Source organism: Lupinus angustifolius, chromosome LG07, assembly GCF_001865875.1.
Source record: "Lupinus angustifolius cultivar Tanjil chromosome LG07, LupAngTanjil_v1.0, whole genome shotgun sequence".
NCBI lineage: Eukaryota > Viridiplantae > Streptophyta > Magnoliopsida > Fabales > Fabaceae > Lupinus > Lupinus angustifolius.
In genome coordinates this window covers 12,248,412-12,276,329 of record NC_032015.1, presented here as the reverse complement: position 1 = coordinate 12,276,329, position 27,918 = coordinate 12,248,412, and the positions used below count along the sequence as shown (strand labels likewise).

General features: G+C 32.6%; 3 protein-coding genes across 6 annotated transcripts; 1 reads left to right on the top strand and 2 right to left on the bottom strand.

Moving 5' to 3' along the window:
• On the top strand, positions 1,541 to 8,704 carry LOC109352365 (CTD nuclear envelope phosphatase 1 homolog). Of its 2 annotated transcripts, none has more exons than XM_019594324.1 (6): positions 1,541 to 1,880; positions 6,837 to 6,965; positions 7,059 to 7,179; positions 7,275 to 7,356; positions 8,094 to 8,247; positions 8,345 to 8,704. In XM_019594324.1, exons 1-6 carry the CDS (start codon positions 1,614 to 1,616, stop codon positions 8,468 to 8,470), a joined length of 879 nt encoding a protein of 292 aa, XP_019449869.1. In that variant the 5' UTR covers positions 1,541 to 1,613; the 3' UTR covers positions 8,471 to 8,704. The 2 variants fall into 2 exon arrangements, with proteins under 2 accessions (XP_019449869.1, XP_019449868.1); XM_019594323.1 differs by lacking the exon at positions 1,541 to 1,880 and adding an exon at positions 4,768 to 5,105.
• Positions 6,070 to 27,161, bottom strand: LOC109352366 (GDSL esterase/lipase CPRD49-like). 3 transcript variants are annotated; one of them, XM_019594327.1, is made up of 8 exons: positions 27,088 to 27,161; positions 26,892 to 27,006; positions 24,584 to 24,661; positions 24,179 to 24,319; positions 22,936 to 23,012; positions 22,683 to 22,832; positions 21,744 to 21,983; positions 6,070 to 6,082 (listed from the first exon to the last, which is right to left on the bottom strand). In XM_019594327.1, the coding sequence occupies exons 2-7, from the start codon at positions 27,000 to 27,002 to the stop codon at positions 21,770 to 21,772; spliced, it is 771 nt and encodes a 256-aa protein (XP_019449872.1). In that variant the 5' UTR covers positions 27,003 to 27,006; positions 27,088 to 27,161; the 3' UTR covers positions 6,070 to 6,082; positions 21,744 to 21,769. The 3 variants fall into 3 exon arrangements, with proteins under 3 accessions (XP_019449872.1, XP_019449873.1, XP_019449870.1); XM_019594328.1 differs by lacking the exon at positions 6,070 to 6,082 and adding an exon at positions 12,630 to 12,642; XM_019594325.1 differs by lacking the exon at positions 6,070 to 6,082 and having other exon boundaries at positions 21,706 to 21,983.
• Positions 11,047 to 18,174, bottom strand: LOC109352364 (NF-X1-type zinc finger protein NFXL2). Its single transcript, XM_019594322.1, has 13 exons — positions 16,963 to 18,174; positions 16,760 to 16,873; positions 16,613 to 16,668; positions 16,088 to 16,154; positions 15,003 to 15,095; positions 14,017 to 14,102; positions 13,573 to 13,732; positions 13,259 to 13,429; positions 12,668 to 12,858; positions 12,288 to 12,369; positions 11,932 to 12,138; positions 11,576 to 11,665; positions 11,047 to 11,492 (listed from the first exon to the last, which is right to left on the bottom strand). Exons 1-13 carry the CDS (start codon positions 18,112 to 18,114, stop codon positions 11,337 to 11,339), a joined length of 2,625 nt encoding a protein of 874 aa, XP_019449867.1. The 5' UTR covers positions 18,115 to 18,174; the 3' UTR covers positions 11,047 to 11,336.

Below are 27,918 nucleotides of genomic sequence, written 5' to 3'. Positions count from 1 at the left end.
TTATACTAGTATAATTATTTGCTTTATATGAATTATATGTTTTGATACCCTTTTCATCCAACTTCCTTTATTGGGCTTGGTTCGTGAAACCCATCAAGAAACAGTGGACTAGTCTATGCTAAAGAAAATGTTCAAGTGTATTAAAATATCAACAACATCATTCTTTGTTTAGTTAAGGGCTGTTTTCTTTTGGTCTTTTTTTTAAAAGATGTCTTTCAAACTTAAAAGTATGAAATTGGAGACGAGCCGAATTGAGTCGTACCAAAATTCAGCTCAGTTCAGTTTGATAAAGATTTATTCAGGTCAAAATTTGACTCGAGTTCGATACAAGTTATTTTTACCTCGAGTCCGGCTTGGGTAAAGTTTACAAACTATTCGACTCAAATTGGTTCATTTGAACAAATCAAATAATTAATTTATTTTAAAATATATATATATATATATATAACCTTGTTTATATATAACAATAAACATAAAACCTAACGAATTTAATTGTATTCAGCTTAAGTTCAACTCGTTTATTTAACAATATCAGTTTCTAGTTCTAGTTCCACTCATTTGGTTCATAAATCAAGTTTGTCAAGTTAAATAATAAGTCAAATTTCGAACGAATATTGAGTTAGTTCAATTTATTGTCAGCCATATTTTTTACCCTTCTAGATTTTTTGGTTCAAATAAAATAAAATACTAAAAGAAATTATAGAAGTTATATTTTCAAACTTCACAATAAAAGCTTATGTGAAGAGAGGAAAGTTAAAAGGTCTAAAATAGTTTTTGATTTACATAAAATATCTTATTATAGTTAAAATATTTTAAATTTCATAGCTCAAGTAAAAGAAGATAGGTAAATATCAGAAAAAATACATTCAATTTAATGTCTGAGAAATAAAATTGTTTAAATATATTTCTTTACTAAAACTTGTTTCAAATTTGATTTTAGTTTTTGAATTATTTTGGTTTATCTTGCATTTCAAATTTCTAAATAATTAGTTTTAGTTCTTGTCATCCTAATGAACTATTTATCACCATGGATGTCATGTATCTTACTAATAGTAGATGAAATTGTTATAATGTTGTTAATCATCAATCTCTTATTGTGTGATTATCTTTTTTTCGTGCTTGTCGGATGATATTCATTATTTTTTTTACTACAAAAATATTTTCTCATCCTCTTAGATAAAAAAATTAATCCATGTGTGACTGTCCTTCCCAACAACTATCGCTATCCGGAATTGAACCTTGATCTTTTGATAATATAAGAATTTAATAAATCTTACATTACTATATCAACGTCTTATTAATTTCAATATCACTTAGTTATGTTTGGTCATTCCAAATTAAATTAATCTATAAAAATAAAATATAATAATTACTTTTGGTAGTTAGTAATGGACAACTCAATTTGGTTGTTAATGAAAATAAATTCTGAATTAAGCAATTGGACACATAGACACAATCTTCCCCATGCTGGCAGCGCGTGCAACAACACGCGCAACAAAAAAATAAACAGAAGGAACAAAAAAACAGAATAACCTTAAAAGTAACATGAACGAGATTCACACAATAACAGAATTCAGATTATTATTTCATTTATTTGTGTTATTGATTCGAAAATGGGCGAGTTAACTCAGACCGAGTTATACTCTTCTAACTCACCGATAACTCAACAACTATGGAACGCAATGTCGAACTTGTTAGGGTTCTTGTTTCAGATCTTCTCTCAAATAATTGCACCCTTCACTAACTACCCTTTAACCTCTTTCTCTTCTTCTTCAAATTCCTTTGATCCTTTGCCCACTTTTGATTCACCGGAGCCACCAACTTCCGCCGTTGAAATCACCTCCGCCGCCGTTGATCACCGCCCTCTTCAAAAGCTCACGGTATGAACGTCCGAAAATGTATTAATCGGGTTTGTTTTCATTGTTTTGTATTGGGCATGGTGCAAAATTTGTTTTTTTTTTTTGTTTTGATTAATTTTATAGAGAAACATGGTTTATTTTCCAAGGGGGCATTTAGAAGAAGAATTGATATGAATTTATGAGAATAGCTTGTGAAATTAGAATTAGTTTATGAAAATAGCTTATGGCATTTCCATAAGCAGAGAAGCTTTTGAAATGTCATAAGTTCTTTTTAATTTGTTTGGAAAAGCTTATTGAAGAAGGGCTTAATTAAGCTTTTTTCGCAATTCTTCCCTAAGATTTGCATTATGAGCTGTTTTGAACCTAAAATAAGTTAATTCAAAGAGGCGCCTCTATATTCGTAGTTTAAATTGTGGTTGTTGTTTTAAGTTCGTTACGCTGCATTTATTTTAACTATTAACAACTATGGGATAATGCGCGCGCCTAAGGCAGCTGCAAATGTGGTCTCAGATGCTACCAAAATTGTCATGATATTATGGTCATAGTTGCGTCTGTGGACCTTAATATCATGACAATTGACTCTGATCTAAGTAGTGCCAGAAGAGATGTCAAAAAATTGCATATCGAAGGGAACACCATTGAGTAAAAGTTGGGTTTTAAAAGTTTTGGTTTGCTCATTCCTGAGTGCATCAAAACTTATTGCAGTAGATATATATCATTGAACAGGTAACGTGAGTGAATCTGGGAGCATATTACAATAGTAATTTTTCCGTTCATTGGATGGTATTGATCTGTCCTGTTTGACCACTATCCTCTTATCTAGGCCTTAGAAGTGTCTGAACAAAATTAGTAGTGGCTTTGAAATGCTTTGTCTAGTTATATTCTAAAATTAGTTTATATAATGTTATCAATGAAAGCGTTAGTCTAAATATTAAATTTATAGAATTTATTGTATGATATAATTGGTTCCAAAATTTTCTGACATTGTTCATTAGTTTAAATATTTTAGGAATTAAATTGTCCTAAAAAAGAAAATTATGTGAAATTAAATTTTCACAAAAATATCTTCGACTATTTGATAACTCTTTTATTTCAAGATCAAATTGTTCCCAAATAAAAACATTAGTAATTGTTTTCTTACTTTATTTTTAGAGATCAAATTGTGCCCAACAAATTAAATTAATTCTTTGCTAATGTTTTTTTGCACCTTATACTTATACTAGTATCATTATTTGCTTTATATGAATTACTAGTGAGATATACGATTTTTTTTTTGCTGCATGATTAAGAACGCATATATTAAATGTACATTCACATGGTTAAGAACATACATATTATTTATATAATATATTGTTATTTTTAATACTTATACTAGTATAATTATTTGCTTTATATGAATTATATGTTTTGATACCCTTTTCATCCAACTTCCTTTATTGGGCTTGGTTCGTGAAACCCATCAAGAAACAGTGGACTAGTCTATGCTAAAGAAAATGTTCAAGTGTATTAAAATATCAACAACATCATTCTTTGTTTAGTTAAGGGCTGTTTTCTTTTGGTCTTTTTTTTAAAAGATGTCTTTCAAACTTAAAAGTATGAAATTGGAGACGAGCCGAATTGAGTCGTACCAAAATTCAGCTCAGTTCAGTTTGATAAAGATTTATTCAGGTCAAAATTTGACTCGAGTTCGATACAAGTTATTTTTACCTCGAGTCCGGCTTGGGTAAAGTTTACAAACTATTCGACTCAAATTGGTTCATTTGAACAAATCAAATAATTAATTTATTTTAAAATATATATATATATATATATAACCTTGTTTATATATAACAATAAACATAAAACCTAACGAATTTAATTGTATTCAGCTTAAGTTCAACTCGTTTATTTAACAATATCAGTTTCTAGTTCTAGTTCCACTCATTTGGTTCATAAATCAAGTTTGTCAAGTTAAATAATAAGTCAAATTTCGAACGAATATTGAGTTAGTTCAATTTATTGTCAGCCATATTTTTTACCCTTCTAGATTTTTTGGTTCAAATAAAATAAAATACTAAAAGAAATTATAGAAGTTATATTTTCAAACTTCACAATAAAAGCTTATGTGAAGAGAGGAAAGTTAAAAGGTCTAAAATAGTTTTTGATTTACATAAAATATCTTATTATAGTTAAAATATTTTAAATTTCATAGCTCAAGTAAAAGAAGATAGGTAAATATCAGAAAAAATACATTCAATTTAATGTCTGAGAAATAAAATTGTTTAAATATATTTCTTTACTAAAACTTGTTTCAAATTTGATTTTAGTTTTTGAATTATTTTGGTTTATCTTGCATTTCAAATTTCTAAATAATTAGTTTTAGTTCTTGTCATCCTAATGAACTATTTATCACCATGGATGTCATGTATCTTACTAATAGTAGATGAAATTGTTATAATGTTGTTAATCATCAATCTCTTATTGTGTGATTATCTTTTTTTCGTGCTTGTCGGATGATATTCATTATTTTTTTTACTACAAAAATATTTTCTCATCCTCTTAGATAAAAAAATTAATCCATGTGTGACTGTCCTTCCCAACAACTATCGCTATCCGGAATTGAACCTTGATCTTTTGATAATATAAGAATTTAATAAATCTTACATTACTATATCAACGTCTTATTAATTTCAATATCACTTAGTTATGTTTGGTCATTCCAAATTAAATTAATCTATAAAAATAAAATATAATAATTACTTTTGGTAGTTAGTAATGGACAACTCAATTTGGTTGTTAATGAAAATAAATTCTGAATTAAGCAATTGGACACATAGACACAATCTTCCCCATGCTGGCAGCGCGTGCAACAACACGCGCAACAAAAAAATAAACAGAAGGAACAAAAAAACAGAATAACCTTAAAAGTAACATGAACGAGATTCACACAATAACAGAATTCAGATTATTATTTCATTTATTTGTGTTATTGATTCGAAAATGGGCGAGTTAACTCAGACCGAGTTATACTCTTCTAACTCACCGATAACTCAACAACTATGGAACGCAATGTCGAACTTGTTAGGGTTCTTGTTTCAGATCTTCTCTCAAATAATTGCACCCTTCACTAACTACCCTTTAACCTCTTTCTCTTCTTCTTCAAATTCCTTTGATCCTTTGCCCACTTTTGATTCACCGGAGCCACCAACTTCCGCCGTTGAAATCACCTCCGCCGCCGTTGATCACCGCCCTCTTCAAAAGCTCACGGTATGAACGTCCGAAAATGTATTAATCGGGTTTGTTTTCATTGTTTTGTATTGGGCATGGTGCAAAATTTGTTTTTTTTTTTTGTTTTGATTAATTTTATAGAGAAACATGGTTTATTTTCCAAGGGGGCATTTAGAAGAAGAATTGATATGAATTTATGAGAATAGCTTGTGAAATTAGAATTAGTTTATGAAAATAGCTTATGGCATTTCCATAAGCAGAGAAGCTTTTGAAATGTCATAAGTTCTTTTTAATTTGTTTGGAAAAGCTTATTGAAGAAGGGCTTAATTAAGCTTTTTTCGCAATTCTTCCCTAAGATTTGCATTATGAGCTGTTTTGAACCTAAAATAAGTTAATTCAAAGAGGCGCCTCTATATTCGTAGTTTAAATTGTGGTTGTTGTTTTAAGTTCGTTACGCTGCATTTATTTTAACTATTAACAACTATGGGATAATGCGCGCGCCTAAGGCAGCTGCAAATGTGGTCTCAGATGCTACCAAAATTGTCATGATATTATGGTCATAGTTGCGTCTGTGGACCTTAATATCATGACAATTGACTCTGATCTAAGTAGTGCCAGAAGAGATGTCAAAAAATTGCATATCGAAGGGAACACCATTGAGTAAAAGTTGGGTTTTAAAAGTTTTGGTTTGCTCATTCCTGAGTGCATCAAAACTTATTGCAGTAGATATATATCATTGAACAGGTAACGTGAGTGAATCTGGGAGCATATTACAATAGTAATTTTTCCGTTCATTGGATGGTATTGATCTGTCCTGTTTGACCACTATCCTCTTATCTAGGCCTTAGAAGTGTCTGAACAAAATTAGTAGTGGCTTTGAAATGCTTTGTCTAGTTCGGCGTGTGATGCAAAACACGATTACAGAAGTTAGTCATCCATGTTTGGCTTAAATGAAACATTTGTTGTTGCTTAAACTCCAAGAGTTAAGTGGATATTGTCGCATTATATTAACTCTACTTTTACCAGGATGCTTAAAATCTATCATTTTTGAATTCTCATGGTGGAGATAATTCTGATATGTCTTGCTTTGTTCTTATCTTGCAGTGTCCTGCACCGCTTCCTTAATTTGCTTGTGACAGATCATTCTATTTTATTATGCCTTCTTATTCATTTTATTGCATTGCTTTTCTCATTGCCTAGTCAAGTTTGGTATACAACATAGCTTAAAGATTGAGTTCAATTTGTAGTTGTCTAGTTTTTTTTGGGTACTACCAAGAGTATCCCCTCACCCTTTTTGGGTAAGTGTGGCTCCCAGGAATCGATCCTTTGACCTTTTGGTCATCCTGGGATCTAGCGGAGTCTTACACCACTAGACCAACACCTTGTCGGTAGTTGTCTAGTTGAAGTCAGAGACTGCAATAATGCAATGTAAACTTATGTAATACTGTATGTTATTGTTGTTTGGATAAAAAATATGAAGTGCACAGAGTTTTGACTTTCAATATTCAAGTGAATAAACTTTCTGGAGTGAATTTATGAATAGAAGACTTTCATGCCAGTTAGAATATTATGTGAGGCAGGAATCATGAATGAAAAACTGTTATATGGTGCACAATTTTGTCCCTTTTTATCAGCTTTGTCAAAATATAAAAGGTTTAAATCTTTTATGTTATTTTCTCTGTTCCTTCATCACCAACTCTAGATCTTCTGCTCCAATTTAATAAAAAAATTCAGTTAATGTAGTTTCTAATAACATTTGTGCACTTGTAGGTCGTGCTTGACTTGGATGAAACACTGGTATGTGCATATGAGACCTCAAGTTTGCCAGCTTCATTATGTACTCAAGCAACTGAAGCTGGTTTGAATTGGTTCGAGCTGGAATGTGTATCTTCTGACAAAGTATGTTACTTTATTACTCATATCTGATTGCTCGGGTAGTGCTAGAATATTATATTTTCACATGGGATAATTTGGGAATGTTCATTTTTCAAGGAGGTAGATGTAAAACCGAAAACCAGTCTTGTTACTGTCTTTGAACGCCCTGGATTGAAAGAATTCTTAAGACAAGTTAGTCAATTTGCTGACATTGTGCTGTTTACTGCTGGTCTTGAAGGTTTGTTCCGAAAAACTAAGCTCCTATTATGAATCCTTGTTCTGTGTGTGTTGTTTGCTATATTTCTAATGATATCCATCTATAAATTCTCGCAGGTTATGCTAGACCCCTTGTTGACAGAATAGACACAGAAAATCGGATTAGTCGACGACTTTATCGGCCCTCAACAATTAGCACGTATGTTCTTCAGTTCTTATCCACCAGGCCATATTTATGTAGTTAGTTTTTCTTTGTGGTCCTATGTTACTGCTTTTTCTCATACTTAAATCTCTGCATTCTATTCCTCATTTCCTGAATTTGTCTAAAACTTGAATTGGAGATTAGTAAATATTGGCAACACAAATAGAAACAAACTCCTATACTTAGCGCATATTTGTTGCATCGTGTACTGTCATAATATCACTTGGACTCTGTTGCACCCGATGCAAGGGACTGCCTATGTGTTTTTTGTTGATAATTTTTGTTATGGTTCATTTATTTTTAGCACAATTTTCCGCGAACATGATGTTTCTTTAATATGTTTAAAAACATATTTCACCAAAAAAATTATGATTAGACCAACAAAGCCTGACATAGTTGGGTCCATTGAGCATGCGAGGTTCAATCCCTGACCATGGGCATGGAGAAGACTTCGTTAGAGAGAGGTTATACCCACTTCTGTTATCTCTGTCTTCAAAGGGATTAGGGATTGACTTTTTGGTAGGATGCCCTTGATACACCAAAAAATAAAAATATATGATTCGGCTAGGAACCCCTTTACTCAACCAAAAAAGTAATGAACAATGTAAGTCCCTTGTCGATTTTGAAGTTATTTCGTGCTCAATGTTTTTGAAGCTTGAAGTTTATATTAGAGTCTTCTTCTGGATGAATGTGTTACTAATAATACCAGTGTCGTAAATTCTTGATGCTTACAGGGAATATCGGGAACATGTGAAAGATCTTACTTGCATATCAGAGGATCTATCCCGCATTGTTATCGTAGACAACAACCCCTTCAGCTTTTTATTGCAACCAGACAATGGAATTCCATGCATCTCATTTTCTGCTGGTCAACCACATGACACACAGGTACACAGATTTGCTCTATTGTAAATCCAAATTATCCAACTGTTTTTTTATGATTTAGTCATCATATTTTTTCGTCTTTATTTTGCATGTTTTTCAGCTCCTAGATGTCATTCTTCCACTTCTCAAGTATCTCTCTAACCAAAAAAGTGTTCGGCATGTGCTCCATGAGAAGTTCCACACGCGTGAATGGTTCCAACGGCAAGGGATTCCAGCTTCCAGTTGACATTGCGGGACTATAAATGTTGGTGTTTAAATTCCTGCTTAGTTTTTTGGGTAAAATTCTTAGTTATATTTTTTGGAAAGGCAGAAGCTGTTCATTTGACATCATAGATTTTATTTTTGTGTATCTTCAATTTGTTTCTGGAGTATCCAGTTTCATATACTGCTTCATGATCCTATCGGAATTGGGCCCTCCATGATCCTCCTTGTAAATGGAAGCAACCTTGCCATTGAATCCCGCCTTTTGTTCTCTTAGCGTGAGCATATTCCGTTCATGTGGACCTAGGGTGGCTCCATCTCATCATCCTCCCGCGTCCAGTCTCCCCTATGTAGGGTTTGATGAGGCCCGTTCTTAGGTCGGCGAGTGGGAGTCCTAAAGATAAAATTCAGCGATTTTTGGGTATTTCGATCTCGTCGTTCTCTTGAGTTCAATGTTCCCTATTTAGAACATGACTAAGTTCCCTTTCAGAACGACGAGAGGGGCTTCTTATGATATGTGCTAGGTGATCCTTAGGTAGTTGCATCTCGTCGTCATCCGAAGTCCAATCTCTCGTTGCTAGGGCAGGAGGAGGTTCGTGTTTGGGGCCACAAGGGGACTCCTTGCATTTCTGCTCATATTTATTGGTACCCATCTAGGAGGATCCCTAACTCCGACCATCCTAGTCTCGAGACCCTCAAAGAGGCTATCAACATGTTCCATCAAAACTTCTATAATCTTGCTATGCATGAGCATGAGACAATTCTCCAAGCAGGGTCTTCTAGAGGTAGACCTACTCATAGTTAAGATGGGGTCGTATGGCATGACGAACACGTCTGCTTCGTCTTGTCGTTGTTTAGTTAATTGGACATCATGTTGGTTTGTGGGGTTTGTAATTTGTTGTGTTGCACAATGGGGGCTAATGTTCTATATGCAAAAACAAGGACTATGTAGTTGTCTCAAAAGAGAAAAAAGTTAGAACGTTTACACTTGGTTGTGGGTATTTATGACCTCTAGAATATTGCCAATTCACTAGGACAATATAACAAGATAAAGTTATTTTTCATTGCCTTCTTATTATGATTATTCTTGATAATATCTAGCATTTAATGAATGTTATTTTGTCCATTTCAGATAAGCATATATGGGCCGATATCTCACTCTAGGGTCCATTATCTGAAGTCTTCATCGGCTTTGTATCCGAACCAATGTTATTAATACCGTATTAGTTATTAAACTGGTTAGGGTACTGTACAATGGTATAGCGGTTCAATCAATTGTTCACTAATTAAACCGCACACCAACGAAGTTAGATATAAATATATAATATATTAACATTAATGTTGAAAATCAATAACTTTTTTATTTTCATTAAAAAATTAATTTTAAATAGAATCGGTCATATGATCGGTACAGTTCAATTGAAAACTGGCAGGTATAAATGGTTTCGACTGGTTTTGGTCGGTATGATTGTATGACTGTATCAATATTGGAACCGGTTTACAAGTTGAACCGGTCGGCACGAACTAGTTTTTATAACCCTGAAACGGACTACATGATAACAAAGCCTATATGTCCAATATTAATACACTCTGAAGGATCACAATGTCTAATAAGCTTCTCTCTAATGACAATTCAAGCTTCTTTCTAATTAAGAATGGCCTCTTATGTCATCTATACAAGCAATAGTCAACATAATATTTATTGTATCTTTTTCTAAAGAACAACTCTGCTATACTTTCAAAGGAAGTTTGTTCCTTTTGCTATCAACAATGTTTTCTACATCAAAATGGCAAAGAAAAAAATGTTAATTTATGTTACAAAGGTTCTTACATTAACTACATGCATTTCATGCATGTACAAAATGTTTTGAAGTCTATGGGAGGAAAATATTTTGAACTAGAAAACTTATTTTAACCTTACTCTTAAGGTTTATCATAATTTTTTGGGTAAAAAAGTACTATTTTCTACGAGCTTATAATGTTGCATTTGATAAACTCCCTCACATAGCTTATGAAGCTATTTGAAATAACTTATGACTTAAAAAGGTGCTTTTCATCCCAAGTTATCAATTATTATTATCAAACAATTTCAATTTAATCAGTTAATTTATTCAGTTCTGACCCCAACCTCAATAACTACCTTATTATGGTCTTATGGTTTAACTAGCTTATCAACTACTTCCTGGTGGTTCAACAAATGATATTATATAGGATGAAGAACTAATTCCTTTCGGAGATATGTGACTATCCTTTTTAACAAGTCTCACTTCTAAGAATCGAACATTTGATTAGTATAAGATTTACGATTTCAATGTATCCTTATACCATTAGACCAATACCTTGTTGGTCAACCCAATCCATTGATACTGGGAAATTCTTATTGCTGCTTCATGACCAATCCAACAAAAAACAAACAAATTAATATTCATTTTAAGAGAAAAACAATAGCAAATCAATAAATACAGGGCATATATGATGGTAAAGTTTCATCCAACAACTACTCCACAAACAAATAATATATTTGAGTTATCATGCAAGCACAATCATTAGTATACAATAACCTATGTCTAGTAAGAGTATTGGACCAATGCAAATTGATTGAAACCACAATAAAGTACAAACACTCATCAAGTAAAACTCTTAGCATGTATATTAGTTTCATTGAGGGATTATTTCATTGGCTATAGAAAAAGAATGTAAGATTACCATTCATTACAGCAAGAATTCAAACCATACTCTAACTTTATGTTACTATATCTTGATGGATGGGAAAAAAATAAAGCAAACAGCCGAAAAGTAATCATTTTTTGAACCACGAGAGGCAATCATGGACCGATGAGACGATTATGGACGACAAAACTCCCCCTACTAAGTAACCGGCCGATAAATAATCATTTGGTGCGAGAATATCTTTGTCGTTGCTCGTCAACTTCATTCATCCAATCATTGAGCCGTAAAAGTCCCTCGTAACCATAATATGAAGCAACAAGAAGTATGACCAAAATAAAGACATACAGCAGAAGTTGCTTCGTTCTGGAAATAATTTTCTGTTCATTGATTAACAATCATACATGGTCAGCAAAGAGAGAAAAGTAGTTGGAACTTCGAAATCACTCTTTTCTTAACATACCTGTAATTTTGATGTTTCCGTTGATTCTAGTACCCGTTCCCGCCTTTTTCTTCGTTTTGGAACCAATTTTTCATTGTCTGGCTCTTTAACCTTCAATAATTACAACAGTATTTGACATTAACACTGCACAGCTCAATCATAAGCATGCCCGCAATTTAATGAAAATAATGAAATGCAAAAGTTAAAGCCACTCTTGGAATAAGGTAATGAGTAAAATCTAAGAAGTGGAAATGTCTAAAAACTAAAGATAATTTATAATATAATGAACTCATTTCAGTAGATTAAATTTGCATATGTCCAACCAAACTTTGCATTGATGACAGAAACAAAGAAAGTTTTAATGGAAACTCAATTACCTCTGTGACTCTAGATTTACGCAATTGTAGTTCCGACTCGGCAACCTGCACTTTAATCTTACATTCAGAATTGCAAGGAATAAGTCCAGCTCCGAATTGATTTTTTGGTATATCACTTGAGTCACAATCATTGCGAAGATATGCAGCTTGAACATCTTTACATAGCCACTCTTTTTTCAATGTTTGGCACTTGCAACGAACGGTGACCTTGTGAAAAATGAGGCCATATTTCAGAAGACAAATTGGATCAAGAAAGATAGAATAGTATAATGCAAAAGCTAGACAACACCTTAGCTAATTATACAATGTTATAATCTACAAAGCCATGAAGTTATTGCTATTTAATCTCACAGTACCTTTTTACAGCATTTCTCAGGATTTGGGCATTGACCAGGATGACATGTCTCTGGGCATAAATGTGTACAATTTGGTAACTTTCTGCAAAACCAATTCGACCAAGAAGGTTCTCATTTAATTGTATTAATTAATCCAGCAGAGAAACAAGGAGAAGCGAGAGAAGAGCAAAAGTCTAACAGATATTTTAACTAAAAATTCGGTGCACGAGGCTACCGCCGAGTGGGGTCCGGAGAGGGTAGATGTACACAGCCTTACTAATGACTGTTTCCAGGATTTGAACCCATGAACTTCGTGTCACAAGGCAAACAACCTTACGATTGTGCCGAAAGCCCGAAACAAGATTAAGAAAAAAAGCTAAAATTGTCAGCCTCTAAATTACCTATGACATGGCCCACCACATGAACGAACAGCCTCTTGATCCTTTGCAGACAAGGTATTGTAGTATATGCACTCAAAAACATGGACCATTGAGCCGCAGTGACATGACCGTTTAATGAGCACCTTGCATGGAGGGCAATCTCCAGGATGACATGGCCGAGGACAGTGATGTTGACATCTAGGTTCTCTTTCCTGATCAATGGATTTTACATGTCAAATGAAAATTAATCAGTAATGATTCTGGAAATTGAAAAGGAGAGTTTCGCAATTTTACGCTGGAAGACAAATAAAATCCTTCATTGGCTTCGCTTACTCCAGAAAATAATAACTTGTATGGACACGCATCCAATGGACACAAACAATATCAACCGTTTGATTTATTAAAAGTAGTTGTTAAAAAGACAATGAGGTCCTTGTTAAAATTACTTCAATGAAATCTAATAGCTAAGATTGTTTTGTGTCCAATAGACACGTGCCCATGCTCTTGCTCAATCAAGCAATAATACGTAGATAACGCATACAACCCAAGAATGAAGATGACACCAATGTAATAGAAAGAGTAAAATACAATTGAATTATGGAAGATTAACACCTTTTGGCAAGAAAGAAAACAATCTTCACAAGGCTCGCTTCTATGTAGCTGGTTCACGGAAGACTTGCTCTCCAAGGCATGGCAGGTTTTAGTACAATAATGATTACCACATGGTAGAGGATTTCCACACAAATTTTCACATGAGAATTGTGATTTATTAGAGCAGACCATCTAAACACATGTAAAAGAAAAATAAATCATTAAAAGCACGAAAGCAGTTTATGCAAGTTGTTATTCGACAACCATTAAAAATAATCTCGGGTGCCAAGTGTTCATATATTGATATGCAGCTTTAAAGATCAAGCAAAACAAACCATTCTCTCTGTTCCGATGTGTTGCCCAACGCATGATCTCCACACAAGTTCCGGGCAAGAAGGGCATGGAGTACCAGGAACAGATTCATTTTGTATAATCTTCTTTTTCTTTGGTTTGAGAGTAAACTCCGGATTAGGAGGTGGTTTAGCACCATGACACCTTATCATATAAAAACAGTGTTAAGGTAAGGCATTAACTACAAAACTAAATATATGCTCTGATGTGGTTAAATCATATGATACAAGACTTCAATGAAACAAAAGCACTACTTTGTCAAGACTCTAGATACAAGTAGAGACAAAGAAATCCACATTTTTGGACTTTCTATCTAAACCTAAATGCCGGAGTCTAAATTATTTAAAGCAAATTCTTCAAAATGATACCTAGTGACAACTCGGTCTTACATATATATATATATATAGAGAGAGAAAAGTATCTCAAACCTTAATTTGCATGCGTGGCCACATGGATATTCTTCATCACAAGGTAGCCGACAAGGCGGGCAGGCTCCATAATGGCATTTGTGTGGCTAGACAAAATAATATTTGTTGTGTGAGAAAAATGGATACATAGCCAGCAATTTCACACATATTTTCTTTCAAATTAACAAATAGACAAGTGCGATGATGATATTTATGTATGGTTTGTAATCATTCAGATCTAGAGAAACACAAAAAAGGCCTATTAAAATACACCATGAAAAATTATTTCATATAACAATCAAATTTTATCACCCATTTTCAAATTAAATTCATTTTAGTACATCAAAATCATCTCAAAATATACTCCAATATACCAAACATGTCTGAACAAAATGATCAATAAAATTAAAAAGAAAAAAACAACATAGCAACTTAAAATAAATTTAATTCAAGATTGAAGTACAGGGCATAGAATCATAAACTTACACTTCATCTAATAAGCTTCGGTTTAATAGCAAAAGTTTTATCACATTATTCAATATTCAGATAAAACGTTCACAATCAGACAATAATATCTTATGATGGTGATTAATTAAGATCCTTCAAGAAAAAATTAGTTTTAAGACTTGCATGTAGATTATTTATCTTGCATAATATCTCACTCTTTTTTCCAATATATTTGTACTACTTGTACTAAGAAATATTTAGTCGGTATATTAAGTGTGTCCGGCATCAGGAAATCAAAGAAAACATATCAACCCCTCAAGGGATATTTGAATTAGCTGGTTTCAAATATCAATGGTTCTGTTGAAAAAATAATCAGAGTAAGAAGGGAACAGGAGCCTATTAAAGACATGTCATTAATACCATTGGCAGAAATTAAGAGGCATAAAATGAATTGTATTTTTGTTCTTCTATCATAGCTTCATCTAAGTACACAAATTTCAATACATATGTACTTGAAAATGCAAATGCCTCCAACAACATAGGCCAATAACCAATTTTACCTTGCATTTTAATGCATGCCGGCATAAAGGAGCAATATGACATCGTTTAGGGCATTTAGGCGGCTTTTGATCCTTTTCAGTACCACAAGGAACCTGGTACACAATTCATCACTCAGCACAGATAATTTATGCAAGATCTAGAAAAAACTAAAAAAGTATATAGCATCAAGATCAAGAGAGGAATATATAAGATAATAGTGGCAGATTGACAAATAGAAAATAAACAACAGAAACAGACACAGACAAGGGAAGAAATAAGAGAGAATGTGTATTGCCAGTGTACTTGTGTGTTTATTGACATAAACAATCAGCAAGATCAAATATGGGTATCATTTTCCACAAATTAAAATACAAATACAAAAAAGTAACCGCAATAATTTGAGTATCTCCATAATTATCTGACCTCAGAACTTCTCTTATATATTTAAAAAAAATGCTATGAAATTAGCAGTATCACAGGTAATATACCAACGTGCACAACATTGACTACATTGTAAATTGCATACATTAACAACACTAGCCCTCCTTGATTTTATATAATCCATATTTGTTTTGACTTCGCCTCATTTTTGAATTATCAGCGTAATAAAACACGCTCATATTAGGCAGAGAAAATTGATATGATGTTGAATAGACATCAAAATCTCGCGTGCCCCAAATCAACTCAAACTTCATAATGACCATTATCACCAATGACATTCATCAAAAATAAATTTGGTACTTCGGTTCTCCTGGTCATATCCTCAAAACTCGGTGAGATTTCACCATTGATGCTGACTTGGAAATGAGTGACACCATTAGAAGCTAACTTTTCTTCACTAAACGTACCTGCTGGTCAAACTTACTAGTGGCCAATGAGCCCAAAATCATAAGGGCATCCACTTCTATAAATTATACAGTTAATGGTGTTGTTTACATACATGTGTTCACACAACAATTTCCATTGAAGAATGTCAAGTTTTAGGAATCAGATTACCAAATTACACAAGAAACACAATTATAAAATGAGACTTCTCAATAATCACATAGCATAGGATCCTGCTTCTATTAAGATACAGAAAGAATCATTATAGCCAAACTTATACCTCGAAATGTGTTTCCCCACATGCACATGAAATTGTCACTGTTATTGGACAAGGAGCACAGGCACCACTGCAAGAACAAAATTGGATATCGTGACTTTGTCTTATACTTTACAAGCTTGACAAGTTACAGATTAATTTTTGCCCATATAATATGCCCGTGATGCCAATTAGGTCTCAATTTTCATAACTGATCAATGAACAAGTCAACGTTTTCTTTAAATAAATAACAATAATAATTTATTCCCTCTCGATCCATTCTGTATGACCTTGGTAGTCACATTTGAGTAAGCTGAGAAAAGGTAAATGTGCCAGACCACATCACAGCCCAAAAAAATCAGCCGATCAAGTTTTCCGCCCAAGAAGTGATTAGGCTAACCAGATTTCCACCCCATGTTAAGATCATGAAATTGATCCTCAAAAGTTTAAACATCAAACCGTAAAAGAGAGTATTTCATTTCCCCCATTTTACACTTGTTGGTTGTTTCCTAACCTCTTATGAAGATTGAAACGAGACATATCACATACCTGTGGCATGGGGACGGGCATTTATGGTTCTTACATCGAAGCCTTCTGCCACATATCTAATAATTTTTTGAAAACAAAAGAAATTTGATCAACGACGTTACAAATCTAATGCTGAAATGAAGTAATAGCCACAAAACAGGCACTCACCTCTGAGCAGGGAGGGCAATCCCCGTCACAGCAACGTCGTTTACAAGCATGCCGCCCACAATCCCGCATCGTGAGACACTTCCTTTCACATACCAAATCTTGACAGCAAGGAACCTATGCCAAGTTCAGTTAAATTTGCCTAAAACTACGATTTTGTCATAACTTCAAATCAAAATATCACAACATTGTTGAAAAAAGCTTACATCTTTCCTGTGGCTGCCACATCTACACCATTTCTTGACAACAGTTCTACAAGTCTCAGCGCATTGGCCGCGGTGGCACCTTTCGGGGCACCGATGATACCCGCAGCTCAGCATCTTACCACAAGTGTCTCCACACACCTGCACAGGTACATCACAAGGTAACCCTTCATAGACCCTCTTCCCACAAGGGCAAGTTCTCTTCCCTTGTAAAGGGCACTCACCACACTCTCCATAATGACAACCTCTCTCACAAACATGCTTCCCACACCTAAGCTTCTTCTCACACGGCTCCTCGCACCGATAAACGCGATTAAAACACTCCCTCTCCTCATTCTTCTTACCACATTGGCATCTATACACACCAATTTTTCGACACGGTGGACAATCACCAATGTGGCAAATCTCAACACACTCATGAACCCCACAATCCAACAACTTGGAACATTGGTTATTACAAGAATACTCCTTGAACCCACACCTTCTAACATCATCATTAGACCCACAAAAGCATCGAACTTTCACGAGTTTCGGGCAGGCCGGGCAGGGTCCCGGGTGGCAAAGCAACAAGCAACGGTGCCCACAATTGTTCATCAATGGCTTCTCACACACATCACCACATGAATGAGGCAAAACCCATGGATCATCACTATAAGGGTCCTTGAGTTTCCCACAGAAACAGAAGTACCCCTTTGGGATCTGTGATTTGGGGTACTCCACCCTACATTTAGGGCAGTTCCAGATTGCAGTCTCCGACGCAGTCTCGGGGGATATTGGGAGGCGCGTGGAGGCGCGTGATGCGAAGAGATTGGAAGATTGTTGTGCCCATGATTGGATACAAATGAGGTGGAAGATGGAGAAGCAGAGGGAAGAGCATGACCAAGTTGGATCGGAGGGTTTGATGCGTTCGAGACAAATGAGGCATGAGAGAGCGCCGGAGGAAGAAGATGTGAGGAAAGATTGGATTTTGGAGAGGTCGGAGGGGGAGGCGGTGGCGGAGGAGGAGTGACCGGTGAATTGGAAGTAAGATTTGAAAATGGAATCGGAGAGATCGGAGTGGCGGCGGAGGGAGGTGGAGGATGGATCGCCGCCGTCGGAATCGGTGTCGGAGTCGGAGAGTGGCTGAGGTGGGTAGTTGTTTAATGATGACGTCATTCTTATTGACAGTGTTTCACTTCTTTGTTTCACTTTCACATTTTTGTTCCCGGAGATTTATTTATAACAAAAATTAAAATATGATAATTTCTTTTATAAACCATTCCCATGTGTGAAGATCATAAGTAACGTGGGAAGGAGTAGAAATTCCTCAGAGATCAGATGAGTTGATTTTTGAGTTTAATACCAATAATTTTTTAACTTTATTAAAATTCACTAATTTTCAAGCAGTTAACAATTCAAATTTATATTGTTACCGACTTGAAACATAAATCATTTTTTATACTATTAATAATTTTTATTAACTTTTGAGTAATGAATTAATCTTTTTGAAATGCATGATTATCTCTCACAACAAATATCACTCTCATTGAGTTATATTCATACAAATGTATATATAAAGATAAATAAAACTTTTAAATTTATTTATATTAAGTTTTAACATATATAATATATATTAATATATTTAATATAAAAAATTATATTTATTTACTTATAAAATATTTTCCAAGTATGTATATATGAAGATATATTTAACATGTATAAATTTAAATATTGTATATATACATATATTATATATAGTTGAACTTATGAATATAACGAGTCTAATTATATTCGGCTCAATTTCGCCTCGTTTATTTAATAACCTCAATTTTTAGCTTAAGTTTAAATTATTTGGTTCATGAACCAAGTTTTCGAATCAAATAACTTGTTGAGTTTTAAAATCGAGTTGGTTCGGTTCATTATCAGTCATACTCATAAGAGATGTTTGATCAATTCATTGTTAGCCCTTATTAAACTTGGTTTGGATCATAGTAACGACCAAAAATCAAACAATTGGTTGGTTCAGGTTGCACATCTGATTAATCACATATTAAAGTTGGTTTGAACTATTTGAGTTGGTTGATTTAAGCATAAAATCAATGACTCAATTGCATTGATTTGACTCGATTAATTCAATCAATTTTTTAAAAAGAAGTCAAAATGATATGGTTTTGTGAGAAAAAAAATATGGTGCTTACAAATTATTTATAATCATGTTTATCATTTGTTAGTTTATGTTGTATTAAAACTTTAACTATTTAATTAAGTTTTTTTGGGTGCTAGCATTTTCATGATGCCTCCTCACTCACTTATAAAGCAAGTGGAAGGAGTATGTAGAAACTTTCGTTCAGCCAAACTTGAGAATAACATAAATAGTTTTCCCATTAAAACTTTTTTATAATCCTAAATCAATGTCCATAGGCACACAAAATCAAAAACCAAACATCTAATACAAAACTGTTTGGTGTTGAAGACAGCCTCAAAATTCTATCTTATCTTATTGTTAGAATTCTTTTCAAGCATAGTAATCCAAAAGACCATATAGTTAGATGAATGATGATGCTACTAATTATTCAACATTTTCAAGCTGAGATCTCATTAAAATTAATATATGGAGAGTTATGCAACTGACCTTAGTGTAAAAGTCTGGTGGAGAGAATAGATCAAAGTGTGTTGCACTGAAATATGACTTCAAGCCATATCCTTTATATGAACAACAAATGGTATGTCTTTATTTCTTGGGCCAATCAGGTTTATCAAAGTAATATAAAAATGTTAATTTATGTTTTTAGAATTTTCTTTTTAATTCAGTGACACTTTTTTATTGGACTGAGACAAGAAATTGGAACAGGACAAATAATGTATGTCCTTTTTATATACTTCTACCTATGGTTTTTCATGATAATGTTCAAATATGATGGAACAAATTCTTCCTTCTAGTAAAGAGAGTAAGAGTGTTCTAACCTTCAATATCTTTATTTGCAATGTTCCTTTAGCCGACTCCACCTAGTAGAATAAAGGCTTGATTGTTATTGTTGAAGTCATGTGGCAGGTTTAAGTCAGTGTATGACGTATGAAACGTGTTGTCAGATATAAAAATGCTAAGCATCTTTTCAGCAATTGGTAGCTAATAATTTCTGTTCCATGAGATTCAGAATCAGAAGCAATTCTGAGTTTCTTCTCACTCAAACTTACCCTTCTAACTTTACTATCAACTTTCAGAAATTCTTTCATATCACCTTTAGATTTTCCACCATGGATTTTAATCAAGTGTTTGTATTGAAGTGCACCTTGCTGGTTTGGTTTATTATCACTTGTATTTATATCTTCACCATTTCCATTCTGTTATCTATTAAAAGAGAGAGTAAATCCTCATAAGACATAATTACTTGTTTTTTCAATGTTCTTAGATCTTCTTTTTTCTCTCACCTTTTCAGTGTTTTTGATTCCATTGGATTCTAAACAAAAAATGTTTACAAGTTTTTACACACTCATCATTCACCATTCATGTATTTATATTACATAGATATTACACTCATATTCTAAGAAGTTAAGGTCCAGTTTACAATTTAATTTATGAAAACTCCATTTGTTCACTTAAGCTCTCAACTTTATAGGAGTTAGTTACAAAATCAGTATAACTATCATCTTCTATTCCCATTGATTTAACAACCTTGCTATGCTACCTTGGCAATGCCTATGTTTCACTATGATGAGGAATGGTTTGTTATTGATTTTAACTTTTCTTCTCTCTTATGCTAAGTAATAACTAGTATTAGCAATTAGGGTTGTCCTCTAGTCTTATCCATACCCACACAATGCCCACCAAAATTAGGGCGGACATGGACATGCCCATTTTTAAATAAGCCATAGGTGGGCTAAATATGGACAGGGTGGACTTGCAGACTGCTCTAAATTAAAAAAAGAAAACTAAAAATAATCTAGTACATGGAACATTATAAGATATTATATATTATCTCTTGTTTTTTATTTTACTGCTGAAACAATGCAATATTCATGTTATCATACTTAAGATTATATGGATGCGCGGTGTGATATTGTGATTCAAAATACAAAACATAACACCTTGTTTTGCATAAACCTGACATACAGCTAATTAATAAGATATTATATTTTGAGAAATTGTTATATTGTATTCGAGTGATGAGAACATGAATTACTCTTGCCATACTTGGACTATCAAATTTCTTATTGTAGTATTCATTGATGTCTATGGGCCGCTCTGCCTGCTCGTTTGAAATGTCCGTAAGTGAAAAGAGTATATTGGACGGACATTTTAAAACTGGATGGACATATCTTTCATACTCTGCCTGCCCAAAACGTGCAGACGGGCCCATGAGCATGGCCCAAATTGCCAATGATTGGCAATAACCATTCACTACATTATACTTATGTCACTCAAGATTAGTGACTTGTAAAGCTTTTCAGTTGCAGCACCAATGCATTTTTATCTATTTTGTTAGCTACCATTACATGATGCTTTGACCAAATAACTAATCAATATGTATATCTAAACAATGCTGTCACCAAATAACCAATCAACATGTCTAAACAAAACATGAATCAGAAAATAGCATACACAAATCTGTTGTCCTAAATTCTGTCTCATACATTATCCCGCGTCAATAAAAACATAATGTCAATTATAAAATTTAAACCTTCATTATTATTATTATTATGTTTTTGTTTCGTTATCATTAGATAGAACCATATATGAGACATGATTTGTGACATTTCCCTTAGAAAACTGCTGCACTGTGGGCTCTGGCAGGTGAGACCAGAACAAATGAAATGTTGATAATCTAGGAAGCTAGTCCCACTGAACCTCCCTATGAAAAGTCCAGTCAGAAGGATTCAATGTAGTTTTGCCATCAACAGCAACAAGATCATAGGGTGAGTCTTCTCCGTATTCAGTAGGCATTGACTTCCAGTGTAGGCATGGGTCCCAATCAGCCTCCTTAAGCACTTTTAGTATCTCCTTTACCACAATTTTGCTACCCTCTTCTGCTAAATGGATACCATCACTCCTAAACTCATGAAAGATGAAAACAAATTAAACATATTGTAGGGTTATAACACTTAGCACACACCCCATGTCTAGAACTAGACATCTAGAATATAAAATTTGTAGGACTAGACATTTGTAAGTGACTCAACATTTAGATAAGCTCTAATATCTCCCAACTCGTTATGAAATGTTCATTACTCATATACTCAGACTAAAACACTTAACATGATTGAATATCTGTATCAGTCAATAAACATTTCTGATGAATGATTGCAAGCTTAGAATTTCTTGCCAAGAAAACAAGCACATGAAGGCTTTGGATATTAAACAATTAGAGCATCCATACAAACAACATATTCATTCTTATTTGGGTCTTACATATTATTTTATAATTTATTATATCTTCATATGAAATAAGAACAACATCTATTTTTTTACAATGACAAACATCATTCTTATTCTTATTTGGGTCCCACAACATCTACTTTTTTCCCATAAAATCTACCTCTCTCCTCCTTTTTCATTGGTTAAAAACAACCAACAATTATTCTTATTTAAGAACAAAAGTAAAAATAAAAACGACACAGTAAATAACAAAATATGAATGTTGTTATTCAAACAACCATTGTTTGCTCTTATATTCCAGAATGACTAAATTCTTTAATTTCATTTTATTTGTGAAAAAATAAAGGAAAGAGTTGAAGAAGAAGCTTACTTAAAACAAGCATTCATCCAGTTATCTCTCTTCTGAATTGCATTAAAAAGATCAATGGCTTTTACATCCAGTTCCTGACATAGATTTATGCATGCTTCTGAATAGCTTTGGCATAATTCATTTGTTCTTTCCAGCTTACTAAATATTGTACTAAAAAAAAGAAAGGAAAATGAATCATATCATTAGAACTTTATGTATCATTTGAACACAAATACAAAGATGAAAATGTAAAAGAAAAATATCTTCATGTTACCTAGTGTTTCCACACGCTATTTCTTCATGGACAGGTGGACAACTTAGTGCAATGACACGTGTACTTTCAGAGAGGTTCTGGCAGTAAATATTGTCACATTAAATTATGAGTATATTTTCCTTCAAAAAATGCATATATGGCTATCATTGGAGAAATAAATGAATATAATGATCTCAACCAAACTAAACTGTTTTCTTGACATGAATTTATATCTTAACTCTAAAACTAAACTATTTTAGATATGTTATCTATATTATATATAAAACCAAAACTTAAAATAACTTTTTTCATGGTGTAATTTTTATTTCATATATTGTCTGTAACATTATTTAATTTTTACAAAAAAAAACTATATAATCTTAAACAACTACCACCAATACATCAATTAACCACATCTCACCTTAAATTAAACATTATCATAAGTACAAAAAATATATAATATAAAGTACACCAAACTCAACAAATATATTTTATTTCAAAAAATGAAATATATAAAAATTAACTATGTAGTATCATATAATATTCGCTAACAGGCACGAAGTGCCTTTACACACTAGTTTCATATAAAGAAATAAATGATTTCAACCAAACAATATTTAACATTTTTTGTACTATGAACAGTATTTCTTTAATTACTTTAAGAATATAATATATTTTGTCATGGCCTTCAATCATTATGTCATTACTTTTAAGTCTATGCAAATTTTCAACCAAACTCTAAGCTTTGGATTTTTTTAATGATTTTAAAGACTAAAGTTTTTAACATTTGTAGATGATATATTGTTGTGAGCATGCTAGCATTCAATTTTCTATGGTAAGTGCTCTCATTAAGGTTTACTTTTCTATTTATTTCATTTTGGTTATAATTTGGTACAATTTTAAACATTACTTTGAATTATTATTATTAAAAACAAATTTATATTTAATTTAAATATTGACTAAACTACACTAGACACTTTGAAATATAGAATGATAATTTTTATTTTTAATCTATTTAATCATCAACCTTAACCATATATAACATACTAAGGATAGAGCAAAGTAAAAATTAAGAATACAAAATACATATTGACATATAGTCGCAAAATAGGATTGTGAATTGACAGATACGACAGTGCATATCAACATGCTAGTATATATAAAACAAACATTTCAAAATCATAGTATTTTTAAACAATAATTTAGGTTCCATATTACAATAGTTTAGTGTCTGGTAATTAAAAATGAGACAGAGATGAAATACCTTAAGATGAATCAGAATCTTTCTCATGTTTTCAATATATTCAGGAAGAGGCACATGAGGGCCTAGGCCAGATGAATGAGCACCCACGGAATCATTACCTCCAACATAAACAATAACAAGAGAAGGTTGCACAACATTATCCTGAAAAGTAGAAAAAATGAAGATCACATGATGTAGGCACAATAATGTTGAAATGTAACTCATAATGTTGGACCAGTTTTTTAAATTGTAGTTGTTGTTAAAGTTATGATACGTTTACCACAATTGTAAGAAAATGTAGTCATGATGTCATTGTAGAGACTCCCAAAACCACAATATTATAGTTGTAGAGTGCAAATTAAAATAGTAGTTTAGACTATAGACAATGCAGTTATTATCACGAGTGATTCTTTTTTAGGTACATACCTTTGGGAAAACTTCATTCAGGATTTTGAGAAAACGTCTCGAGTTCCATCCATTGTATCCTCTCAACAATATGTCTGCCTACAATTAGTAATTTATGCATCAACACAACCATATGGACAACCTCCACAACATTTTATTCATAGGAATAGAGAAGAGTGGCTCAATACATAAGGTTCTCACTCCATATTAATAGTGGTACTCGTATACTCGTTTGTACTAGTATATGTGGGGTGTATATTATGTTAGCTTGGAACATTCTAATTGTTATAGTCTTTTTTTTTTTTATTTCTAATCTATTAACTAAATGAACACTTATCATGTTTTAAAAATTAAAAAATAATTAACTAAATAAACTCATTTATTTTAATTAAATACATAAATAAACAACTTAAATTATTATAGAAGCCATTTAAATTTTGATCTCCTAATTAAATAAACAATTATTATATTTTTTAAAATAAAAAATAATTAACTAATTAAACTCATTTACTTTTATTAAACTACATAAACAAACAAACTCAACTACTAAAGAGTGTCATTTATATTGTAGGTTTTCCTTTTTCCCTTCTTCCCTATGCATGTTTCTTGTTGTTGTCTCAAGTGTTTCTATATGTTACCTCCTCTTTTCTCCTTCTTTACTCTCTCTGCTTTTTGTTAGGACTATTAACTTGCTTATGATATGATGGTTTGTTTGGGATTGAGTATCAATATGTAAATCTAGATGTATTTGTTCACAAATGCATCGCGAATGGATTCATGATTCCCCATCAAACCAATGAATCTGATTTCTATGTTTTGGATTGAGAGGATTTGTGAAAGAGTTTATGAGTGAAAAATACTCATAAAATTATTACTTTATCGTTTTGATTTAATATGTGGTGTCTCATTTGTAACTATAGTTGACAAGATCGAGATCTTACATAAGATCGGAAGAGAAAAATGAACATGTAAAATATATAATCGTAACACGGATCGTAAGATCCTACCAAACATTAGAAAAATAATTTAAACATACATAGACATAAAAATATGGATACCATTTTAAAAATAAAACATTTTTTTAATTAATAATAACTTATAGATAGTAGTTAAGTGTTCTTAGTAAGCCCATTATCTTTAAAAGAAAGAAAAAAACCTATTGGACTGAAAAGCCCTGTTCACTTGACCCGCATATTAGAATTTGAATGGTATTGTTAGGGTTTAGGTTTTGTTTTCACTAAACCGTTTTGTCTTCTCTTCTTCTGCATCAACGTTCTTCTCTTCAATCCTCTTCCATCTTTCTATGTTCCAGTCTTCCAGATCTCGTATAATGAACCACAAGAATCATGAAACTATTGCTTCTTTCTCTAATCTTCCTCCCTTTTCTAGATCGTCGGCGATTTCACGATTTCACGGTTTTCTTGGCGATTTAACGAGCGCCGGTAACATCGTGATTGTCGAAGACTTGTGACTCGCTAGCTCCCTAAAAAACGTAGGATTGAGCGATCCCACGAGGTAAATCGCCATCTTGTCAACTATGCTTGTAATTCTCCACTCTTCTCATACTCATTAACAATGGAACTTCCCGATAATTTAAGGCTTCTCAGTCATGCTCGGTCCAATGGGGTAGTTGATGATGAAATAGTTGGTGTAATCTCATTCCATCCCATAGCCCCAAACTCCGAGGGAAGAACCTAGAAGTATTGTATGTAATGGTGGACATATTCCATTCCATTTCATCATATGCTATATATTAAACAATCTAAACAATGAAACCTGTTATCATTCCACTCCTTTACATCCATTTTCATCAATCCAAACACACTCTTAGTTTTCTTTCTTATTCTTTTCTCCTTTAGGGATGCCTGGACCCCAAAAGGAATTCAACTAATGGTTATAATATAATACAACAAAGCATAAGAAATACGCATGATTTGATTATTAGTAGAATAAGCAAACATGATGGAGCTCAGAAATCAAAGTTGATATATCAAAAATGGGTAGGTTCAATTTATCTCATAATATGTGTCAATCCATTAGTTGAAAAAAAATATTCAACTTAAAATTTTAATTATTAAATATTTTTCTGATCAAACGTAACTTTCTTATGATACATAGAATGACATAAATAATAAGACATAAGATATGGTCTTTTGTTGATAAAAACAAATGCTAGAGAAAAGAAGAAGATGGGTACAGTTTGTTTTTTCATGACAAGCAAAGAAACAACATTATTAACTTATCCATACAAAGAAAAACAAAGGACGGCCTAATATAAAAGTTCAAGGATGAATGAATAGAGATAAAATAGTTAGTATAGTTAGAATACCTTGCGAGCGAAGATGTCAGAAAGAATGGATCCCCAACCACCATTGCTGAAACTCATCTGCACAAGGGAGGATCCAAACAGAACAAACTGAGGCCTTGTAGGTCCAACCATCTCTCTATGTGTTTTGTATAACTAACAATAACAATAGACAATGGATAGAGACACCAAAATAATAATCACCACGCAAAACCAGCACCACCACCACCTTGATTCGAGTGATCGTGAAACTCAATGTAGCATTAGATCAATGTGTTGTGTTTTGTGGTTTACTATTTATAAAAGAATCTAATTATTTATGTATTGGGGTATAAAAAATTTATATACAATCAGTATATCAACTATAATTTATTTATTATTAATTTTATTTAACATTAATGATAATATAAAAAACTCTTATATTATCAGGCGTATACATATTTTCTCTTTAGTTGCTCAATAATGTACTTTAATACATGGGAAGATGTCTGGTTTATGCTATTCATATGTTCCGGTGATAATAATGAAGAAAAATAGGAATAATAATAAGACTTAATTGATATGTCATATTTTTATTAGCACATACATAATTTAATACACTTAATTACCTTAAGTAAATTAGTTAAAAAATAGTTACTTTGATTTAAAAAAATTATAATATATAATTGTTTGACCTGTGTTATAAAAAATTGTTTTAATTAAAAGTGATTGTTTAAAGTGTAAAAATAATTAAACTTACTTATATTTAAGACCAAAAAATATTGATGGTTTTTTAGTGTGCTTATAATCGAGATGAGAGGAAGTAAATCTAAATTTGTAGCTTGTGATGGTGAGTTTAACTAAAAGTACATGTAATATTATATTTATTTTTTATTATTCATTTGACTGCTATTTAATACTTAATTAATTTTATTATTATTTAATTAATTAAATATTAATAAAATAATTATCTCCTTGTTTAATTATTTATGTGTCTGTCGTGGAGGTTTGATGTCTATTGAGTATTTTCTGGTTTCCTACATATATATTTGTACTTGAGGCAATCCTGTCC

Excerpts from the sequence above, each read along its gene's own strand:
- LOC109352364 (XM_019594322.1), bottom strand. The coding sequence starts at position 18,114 with ATGACGTCATCATTAAACAACTACCCACCTCAGCCACTCTCCGACTCC. Across the intron at positions 16,155-16,612 it reads TGCCCGTCCCCATGCCACAG|TGGTGCCTGTGCTCCTTGTC; the intron begins GTATGTGATATG and ends TTGTTCTTGCAG. Across the intron at positions 13,733-14,016 it reads GGCCACGCATGCAAATTAAG|GTGTCATGGTGCTAAACCAC; the intron begins GTTTGAGATACT and ends TTATATGATAAG.
- LOC109352365 (XM_019594324.1), top strand. The coding sequence starts at position 1,614 with ATGGGCGAGTTAACTCAGACCGAGTTATACTCTTCTAACTCACCGATA. Across the intron at positions 6,966-7,058 it reads AATGTGTATCTTCTGACAAA|GAGGTAGATGTAAAACCGAA; the intron begins GTATGTTACTTT and ends TCATTTTTCAAG. Across the intron at positions 7,180-7,274 it reads GTTTACTGCTGGTCTTGAAG|GTTATGCTAGACCCCTTGTT; the intron begins GTTTGTTCCGAA and ends AAATTCTCGCAG.
- LOC109352366 (XM_019594327.1), bottom strand. The coding sequence starts at position 27,002 with ATGGTTGGACCTACAAGGCCTCAGTTTGTTCTGTTTGGATCCTCCCTT. Across the intron at positions 22,833-22,935 it reads ATAGCGTGTGGAAACACTAG|TACAATATTTAGTAAGCTGG; the intron begins GTAACATGAAGA and ends TCTTTTTTTTAG. Across the intron at positions 21,984-22,682 it reads TGGATGAATGCTTGTTTTAA|TGATGGTATCCATTTAGCAG; the intron begins GTAAGCTTCTTC and ends TGAGTTTAGGAG.